The sequence below is a fragment of the Podarcis muralis genome, chromosome 13, assembly GCF_964188315.1.
Source record: "Podarcis muralis chromosome 13, rPodMur119.hap1.1, whole genome shotgun sequence".
NCBI classification, from domain to species: Eukaryota; Metazoa; Chordata; class Lepidosauria; order Squamata; family Lacertidae; genus Podarcis; species Podarcis muralis.
This window is the reverse complement of record NC_135667.1, coordinates 8,861,553-8,870,397: the sequence shown is the minus strand read 5'-3', so window position 1 is coordinate 8,870,397 and position 8,845 is coordinate 8,861,553. Positions and strand designations below refer to the sequence as shown.

Here is an 8,845-nt window from a genome sequence, read left to right as displayed (position 1 = left end):
GTGCACAGAAATGTCATTTACCTTCCCCAAAGAGTGGTACCTATTTATCTACTTGGACTTTGTGCCTTCAAACTGCAAGCTTGGCAGGAGCAAAGACTGAGCAACGGAAGCTCACCCCGTCGCAGGGATTCGAACTGCCGACCTTCTGATCGGCAAGTCCTAGGCTCTGTGGTTTAACCCACAGTACCACCCGCGCCCCTCATTATTGTGGATCTTGACCTCAAATTAGATACCCTTAAATCAGATCTTAATTTGGAAAAGGTTGCACATCAATGAATAAATAAACTAAGAGAAAGATACTTTATTGCCTTTTTCTTATTATTTGCTCCCTTCTGTTCAGCTCAGGCCTCAAAACAATGATGTAGCATTTAGGAGAAAAGATGCAACCTAGTAGCCCGGCACTAGAGGCTAAGATAGAAAAGATCTCCACAGTTACCATGTCTTTTCCTTTGGTGCCCAGGTAAGTTGGAACAAAGGAAACCCAAACACTGCAAAAGAGCAGCATGCTGAATGTAATGAACTTGGCTTCATTAAAAGTATCAGGTAACTTGCGGGCCAGGAATGCCACAATGAAGCTGATGGTTGCTAGCAGGCCCATGTAGCCCAGAACACAGTAAAACATGGCGCTGGATCCTTCGTTGCACTGTAGAATGATTTCTTCTGTTGCTGAGTGCATGTCTAAATCACGGAATGGGGGAGCTGTTGCCAACCACACAGTACAAATACTTGCTTGAATAAGAGAACAGGATAGGACAATAGAGTTGGATAGTTTCTTCCCCACCCATTTCTTCATTCTGGATCCAGGCTTCGTTGCCATGAATGCTAAAGAAACAACAGTGGTCTTTGCCAACAAGCAAGAAATAGCCATTGAGAATACGATGCCAAAGGTAGGTTGTCGGAGAAGGCAGGTCACTTTTCCAGGTTTGCCCAGGAATAGTAAAGAAGAGAGGAAGCAGAGCATGAGGCAGATGAGGAGAGTGTAGGTGAGGTTTGGATTATTGGCTTTGACAATGGGTGTATTTTTATACTTAATAAAAGTTCCTAGCACCAATGCTGTGATCACAGAAAAAGAAACAGCAAGCGATGTTAAGCTGATTCCTAAGGATTCTTGGTAATGCAGAAAAGTGATAGTTTTGGGGAGGCATCGTTTTTTGTCATCACTTGCATACTGATCTTCTGGGCATTTTAAACAGTCAACCATATCTGGAATATAGAAGGAAATCCCATTTCAGTGTCAGTTAATATATGGACGGTTCTCACTCTGCCTCCTCTACGGCAGTTGTTGTTATTCTAATATGGTAGCTAAAGGATGCATATTCGCGTGAGATTTGTGATTGCATGCTTGTTCAATGTTTCTATCTTAGATTTAAAATATTTCAAAAGACTAGTTGCCTGGGGAAACCAGGGATGAGTAAAAATCAGAAGTCTTAGCAACTGGGAATCTGAACGTGGGAATGTGTCAATTAGGGCAGTTAGGACACTGAAAGTGGAAAGGGTAGTGAGGAAGAAGAATTTTGAATTCAAATTGTTGAGGGGAGATTGTGATCTAGTTCTGGTCAGATAGAGATGGAACTGAAGAATGATAGTCAAAAATATATACTGACTCTGAGGTGCAAGATGCAGGGCCAGATGATTGAAATGGACTGCAGTGATGCTTTTCATTGCCAGAAGTGACTCAGCTGTGCAAGGATATTATATGTTGTATCCCTCCCCTCATATTTCCTTAAATAAATGCAGGGATGGTGTTTATACATGATTTCAAACTTCCTTCTGAAACTGTGAACTTCAAGTGTGGCTTTCAAACTAATTCACACCTGCTTGTGGCTGATTTTCCTATGACAACATAAAAAGAGTCAGTTCTGTGTATGGTTGCTCTGAAACTGCAACACTCATCATAGTTGCTCAGAAACTTGTAGTTTAATGCCAAATATATGTACACAGAATGGCTCTTTATCATGATGGCTATATTACCACCAGCATCAGAGGTGATAGGTGTGTGAATACTGGTAAATAACAGAGGGAGAGTTCTGCTGTACTCAGGTCCTCCTCGTGAGTTTTCCATGGGAACCTTGTTGGCTACTGTGTGAAGAGCATGCTAGACCATAGAAGCCTCTGGATCTTCTTATGTTTTCATTATTTGCATCCACATAAATTAGTGGATAAGGGGTTGGGGATTATGCCTGAGTAAGTAGGTGCAGGATTGAGCATAGAAATGTATGCATGCTTTATCAAGGAAGAAACAAAGAACTAGCCAAGGTCTCACAAGCTTGCCTGGATAACTAATCACTTTCAAATTTACTCAGCAATAATTTGATTTAGTCTCTTTGATGAAAGGGCTGGAGTAGCACATTACCTACCTGTCTGGTGGGCAAACTTCCCTTCAGAGCATGGAGCACAATCATAGCAGCAAAATTTTTCTCCTTCCTTCCTTTTCTTCTGGTTGCCAGGATGGCAGGGTTCATTACACAAAGAAATAGGAAGGACCTATCCATAAACAGAATTTACAATGGGAGAAGATAGCAAAAAAAGTCCCCCCCCCCTTCATTTTGCTGATTTTCAAACAACTAGCACTGAATGAACACTGTTTTAAAGATGAGAGGAGGAGTATAGAGATGTTTTGCATTTAAAGACTGTAACTAGATTATGAAAATTATTGGTTGCACTGACTTAATTTTATGCCAGTCATTCTCTATGTGGTGTTTCTTAGATGTTGGTGGATTCCAACTACCTTCAAATAGTCTAAAATAGTGATTGGCAAATATTTCAATTTCAAGTTCTAGCACTTTTTCCAGTATTAATTTCAGTCTCTAAATTTGCATTATATATAAAAAAACAACCCAACCCTCATATTGCAAATTAATCAACATTTGATTTAGTTTTTTATTTTATTTATTCATAAGATTTATACATCACTTGATTGTTTAAAAACACACCTCAAATCAGTTTACAAAAAGAAATAAGAAAATCTAGAACCAATATCTTAAAGCATACAAAAACTTCAGTTGTGTTAGGGCTATATGCTGTAGAAAATGTATAACGCCCCTATTTATCCTGAAATAAATGCAGGAAAGGTGTTTATACAGATTAAAATTTAAAGCCGTTTGAGTGCAGATTTTTTTCCTAATATGCAGATTTTATGTGTATTTTTTGGCTAATATGCACATTTTTGCTAAACAATTGCTCTGAATGTATGCATTTTTGTACACATTACTTTTCCGGATAACTCAAATTCATTAACTTTGGTTTTAAATGAAAATTGAACAAATTTTTATCCACCCTTAGTCCCAAACAACATGACCAAAGGTCGGGGAAGTTGGAAGCTGGAGCTCAACAATGTCACCTGGAAGTAGTTTTAGGAAGATTCTCATACAGCCTTTTAAAATACCATGGTGGACAGCAAATAAGCTTTATGACATCCAAATGAATATCTCAGAAGCCACACCTGGTTAAAACCTCTGGGCCACACAATGATGTCCTCATCAATGATGAACTCTTTTTCTCCAAGACCACCAGGACTGACCCTTCCAACTTTCACTCTTTGGAAGGAATTGTTGGGAAATATGACTATGTTAGTGATGTCAAAATCACCTCCCATTTCTGTTTCTCCATTCAATGTGATAGTTTCTCCAGCTGAGTTGTTAAATGAAACGTCATTGAGAGAGAGGTGGAGCTAATTGAATGTGACAAATAAACAAGAGAGGATTGAGGGAAGGGAAAGAACTGGAGGGGCATGTTGTGTAATCTCTTTTCATATATATATATATATATATATATATATATGCAGGTTTTGGTGTCCTCGGGTGTCTTCCCGTGTAAAAGTTGGGGTGTCTAGGCGACGTTTCGACGAGGTCTCACTCGTCATCTTCAGGCTGGTGCTTTCGGCTTCTTGTTACTGGAACAGAGCAGGGTCTCAGTGTTTGAGTTCCTATCCTAAGTGGTACTCAGGATATCACTCAAGAAATCACTCAAGATATCCCTCAAACAATTAAGGAACAAAAGAAGAAAAGGCACACTAGCCTGGGAACTTCCTCTCGGCCCAGAACATTGGAGGCTATACACCACACCTCAACAGTATTTATAGGAACTCAAACACTGAGACCCTGCTCTGTTCCAGTAACAAGAAGCCGAAAGCACCAGCCTGAAGATGACGAGTGAGACCTCGTCGAAACGTCGCCTAGACACCCCAACTTTTACACGGGAAGACACCCGAGGACACCAAAACCTGCATTCCTATACCCGTGAAAATCTACGAAAGCATATATATATCGCCAAGACTCTCATCTCCAGAACCAAACGCCTGGCTGACAAAGACCACTTGACAACTGAGTTACAGAATCTCTCAAATGTGTTAATTGCCAATGGATACCAGCAAAACAGGGTTACGAAGCTAATCCAAAAAGAAACACCCCCCAAAAACCAAGACACAGAAGAAAACAATGGCATGGCCCTCCTTCCTTATATCAAGGGCACTACAGATAAAATTAGCAAAATCCTCCATAAACACAATATCAAAACAGCCTTTTGCGCCAACCAAAAGATAGCCAATATCCTCAGAAACCCCAAGGATAAAATCCAGTTGGAAAACCAAGGGGTCTATGAAATACCCTGCAAAGTCTGCCCAGCCACGTACATTGGACAAACAAACAGACGAATAAATGCACGTATCGCAGAACACAAGAATGCCGTCAAAAAAGAAGAAAAAACTTCCTCTCTTTTCCAACACATGAAAGAAACAGGACACGAAATTAATTTTGCAGATTCCAAATTGCTCTCTAACATGGAACATCACCACAAGAGAATAATCATGGAAGCCATCGAGATAGAGAAACACCCTCACAACATGAACAAGCGTGACGACACATCCCGCTTGCCAGACATCTGGAAATTAGCCCTCCCCACAAAAACTGACACCAGATCCAGAGGCACACAGAACGCCATCACCAATCAACCACACCAGACCCAAACCCAGACCCTCTCCACAGATAAATTACAGACACCATCCAGTAGCCAAACCATGGTGGCACCTCCGGATGCTGCACCCCCCTGCAATCCCTACACAGATCTGGCTGACACAGGCCACAAAACCACAGCTCGCCCCTATACACGAAGCCAAGCCAGAGCACAACTAAATGCAGTACAGCCATCTTCTCAGAAAAACTCTTCACAAAGTTCAAGAGGTCAAGACACAAAGGCTTTAGCAACTAATCCACACCTAATGACCCACCTAAGTGGTACTCAGGATATCACTCAAGAAATCACTCAAGATATCCCTCAAGCAATTAAGGAACAAAAGAAGAAAAGGCACACTAGCCTGGGAACTTCCTCTCGGCCCAGAACATTGGAGGCTATACACCACACCTCCTCAACAGTATTTATAGGAACTCAAACACTGAGATCCTGCTCTGTTCCAGTAACAAGAAGCCGAAAGCACCAGCCTGAAGATGACGAGTGAGACCTCGTCGAAACGTCGCCTAGACACCCCAACTTTTACACGGGAAGACACCCGAGGACACCAAAACCTGCATATATATATATATATATATATATATATATATATATATAAATTTTTAATTTGGGAGGGAAAACAGAATGAAAATGAGAAAGAGGAAAGGTCACCTTCATCATCTCATGACACTTTTACCAACTTTTTTCTTTATTAATACTGTTTACAGAGTTTCATCTAATCATGACCAAGTACTAGCATTAAACTACATTTAATGTATGAGTAATTAAAGCATTGGAGATGACGTTAATTATTTTAATTCTTTAGCTCAAAGAGGAAATGTGAACCGATAAAATATTGTCAGCAAGTTAGTTATGCAACTCCATTCCATCAGTTATTCGTGAATCAGAAAACTGGATGTAGGTGGCATCTACACACATATAAAAAACCATTTCAAAAATGCTTCTAAAATCTATTGTCACATTGTATATTGCACTTAAAACACACTTGAAGGTTTTATTTTTGAGCTGTATAGCTGTCTGTAGTCTCCACTAGAGCTGATACATTGCTTAAATTAAAATATTTTGTTATAGTGATACTACCTGCCACGGCTGCAGATCTTGAAGTTCAAATCTTCCCCTTCTCAGCATGACTCTGGGTTTGGTTCTACTTGAGTAAATGGCATGCAAAGCATTAGCCACGGCATAGACCGCATTATAGATACTGTAGCTGTGGCCAGACATGAGCAGGTTAAACTGAGGACCAGGAAGACTCTCCAACTTCTCTTCCCCAGTACATTTTCCAGTGAGGTTTGTTGGACCTAGAGAACTTGTAAATGAACAGTCAAATGCTTGTTCCCAGAAATCTTTAACAAATCCATCTCCTTTGGCCCAGTAAGGCTTTCCTTTCTGAAGAAATTCTTTGAACGCTAGAACATCCTCTGAGTGAATTGCAAAAGAAATCGCCCCATGGAATAACTGAAGACCCCAACCCCTTTGAAAGCCTGTTAATATTAAATCAATCTGGCTTGTCATGACCCACACCATTTTAAATGGTGTGTTTCTCCGATTTGCAGAATCATGCAGAATTGTAATGGTTCTCAGCCATGCAATTGTCATAGATTCTCCATAGATGATAGAGACATTGGCTTTGTCATCTGTGAAATCTATATAATTACTTGAGAATATGTCAATAACTGTATCCAAATCATCCAAATTGGGTGCCTGTGGGATTCTTTGTATGAAGGCTGAACAGATTCCATTTTGGGAAAACAATGGCTCCATGGTCTGCAAGAAATGTTCTCCACTGTCATCATCCACAACGAAGAGCCCAACCCATGTCCATCCAAAATGGTTAAACAAGCTGATAATCCCCTTGTACAGATGGGCTTCATTTGGCACCATGTGGTATAAAAAGTGGACATGACCTATGTCATTCTTCTTTGGTGGAAAGGAGCCATAGGTGAGCTAAAAGAAAATATACAGATATTTATTGTCAAATAATGTATATCTGATAGATGTACTATTTGCATTGTGATTTGCGATAAACACTGCCTAGTTCCTTTTTTATTTACAAAAGTGAGGTTTCTAAATATTTAAATGAATGAATATGTGTATGGTATTATAAATATTTTGAGGCTATCAAAGTATATAAAATTATGCATGGCATAAATAAGTTGGATAAAATAATGCTTTTCCACCTCCCTCATAACACTTTAAATCTAAGACATTGAATGAAGCTGGATGTTCAAAGATTTAGGATAGGCAATACCAGTAATTCTTTACACAGCACATGGTCAAATTACAGAATTTGTTCCAACAAGAGGGAGTGATGACCGCAAATTGTGTGGCTTTAAAACAGATTTTGAAAAATTAATTGAAAGATAACTGTTACATGACCATTAGCCATGACATTTTTTTCTCTCTGTCACTTCCTGAAGCACAAAATCACAGTGAGAATGGAGTTGTTTGTGGAAAATTTCCAACACCCTATTCTGAGATCCTACCTGTGGAATCTTGAAGAGACCTAAAATGTCTGCCATAAGGGAAGAGGTCTCAGAGCCAAGTCCTCCAATGACAGCTATGAGTTTTTTCTGACTGTCACATCTGTAGTTGAGGACAAATTTATGCGATTTGAAGAGCAGATCTAGAGTGGTTCGATAGGTCATCATGGCATCATAGTAGCTGTCGTAGATGTGGAATCCAAGTGTAGCATTAGGCAAGATCATGGGATTTTCATTGATCTCATTTATGGCAAATGCCAAGGCAAGCGCATGCTGGTAGAATTTTGTCACAATACTGCCAAAAGATTTATTTTACTATTTTAAAAGAGAATCATACAATTGATCAACTTTTTATACCTCTGCAGGTAATAAACGAGGGTGTGATAATAGTAGTTGAATATGCTTCTGAATTCTGACCTTAGTCCTATGCAGAGGTGTTGGATAGTTTATCACTAGTGATGTCTGACACTTTTGCATTTGAAGATTTCCTTTTCCTTATCCTTATCCCTCCCCCTCACTCCTCAGTGGCTCTAATGCATGCAAATAGGTGCAGGGGTGCCTAAATCTGTCACCCACACTTTCCAAAATAGAAACCACTGTTACAACAGAGTCCATGTGCATGTTAATTTTAGTGGAACGTGCAAGTCCTTGCCCATACTCTGTCACTCCTCTCAATTTTTGTATGTGTATGATTAGAGCAGGCTCAAACAATAGAAAATGGGGAAGAAAAGTCTTACGCTGAGATCTCAAACAGCTTCTGAGAAGGGTGTTCGTGAAAGCAAACTTCTTGGGAAGCATAAATTATTTGAGAAGTCATCCCACCAATGAAGAGGCCACCTGGTTGGTACCACTCATTTGGAACAGGGAAGGGATCATTCATGGAGCACATGCTAGCATATATGCCAAATGTCATTGAAGGCAGGAGGTATATCACGACCAACCCCAGCATTCTTGCAGAAAAGCTTCACTCTAAGATACATCTTTACTTTATCTAGTCACTTTCTTCATCCTCATCACTTAAAGAGGCTAAATTGGATGGTGTGCACCTCTGCTAAAGTACTCTGGTATGTTACATGCCTTGAATAGGTGAGAGTGGCAATGTTCCTGCTTGAAGTCTGGCTACTATGAATAAAGAGGTGAAATTAACAGAGCCCAGCCTGCCTCTTGCCTCCACTCCCAGCTCTTACTTTTACTGGGATTACTTATAGCTACTTTTTGGCTTCCCCGTTCATTGTTGTTGTTGTTCTCTCATGGAAAACCTTTGGAGCATTGGGCAACTTGATTTGAATAATTACAAAATGAGAAAATTACTCCTTCTGAGCCTGCTCTCTAAAGTGACTTTTTTTTTTTTTGTAACAAACATGTTGGTTATCTTCTTCCCAGATTCAACCAAAAGTCCC

General features: G+C 39.9%; 1 protein-coding gene across 1 annotated transcript; it reads right to left on the bottom strand.

Moving 5' to 3' along the window:
- Positions 1–301: 301 nt before the first annotated feature.
- On the bottom strand, positions 302–8,334 carry LOC144325227 (vomeronasal type-2 receptor 26-like). The gene is made up of 6 exons (XM_077917846.1): positions 8,183–8,334; positions 7,449–7,740; positions 6,046–6,909; positions 3,443–3,670; positions 2,358–2,484; positions 302–1,203 (listed from the first exon to the last, which is right to left on the bottom strand). The coding sequence occupies exons 1-6, from the start codon at positions 8,332–8,334 to the stop codon at positions 302–304; spliced, it is 2,565 nt and encodes an 854-aa protein (XP_077773972.1).
- Positions 8,335–8,845: the final 511 nt, after the last annotated feature.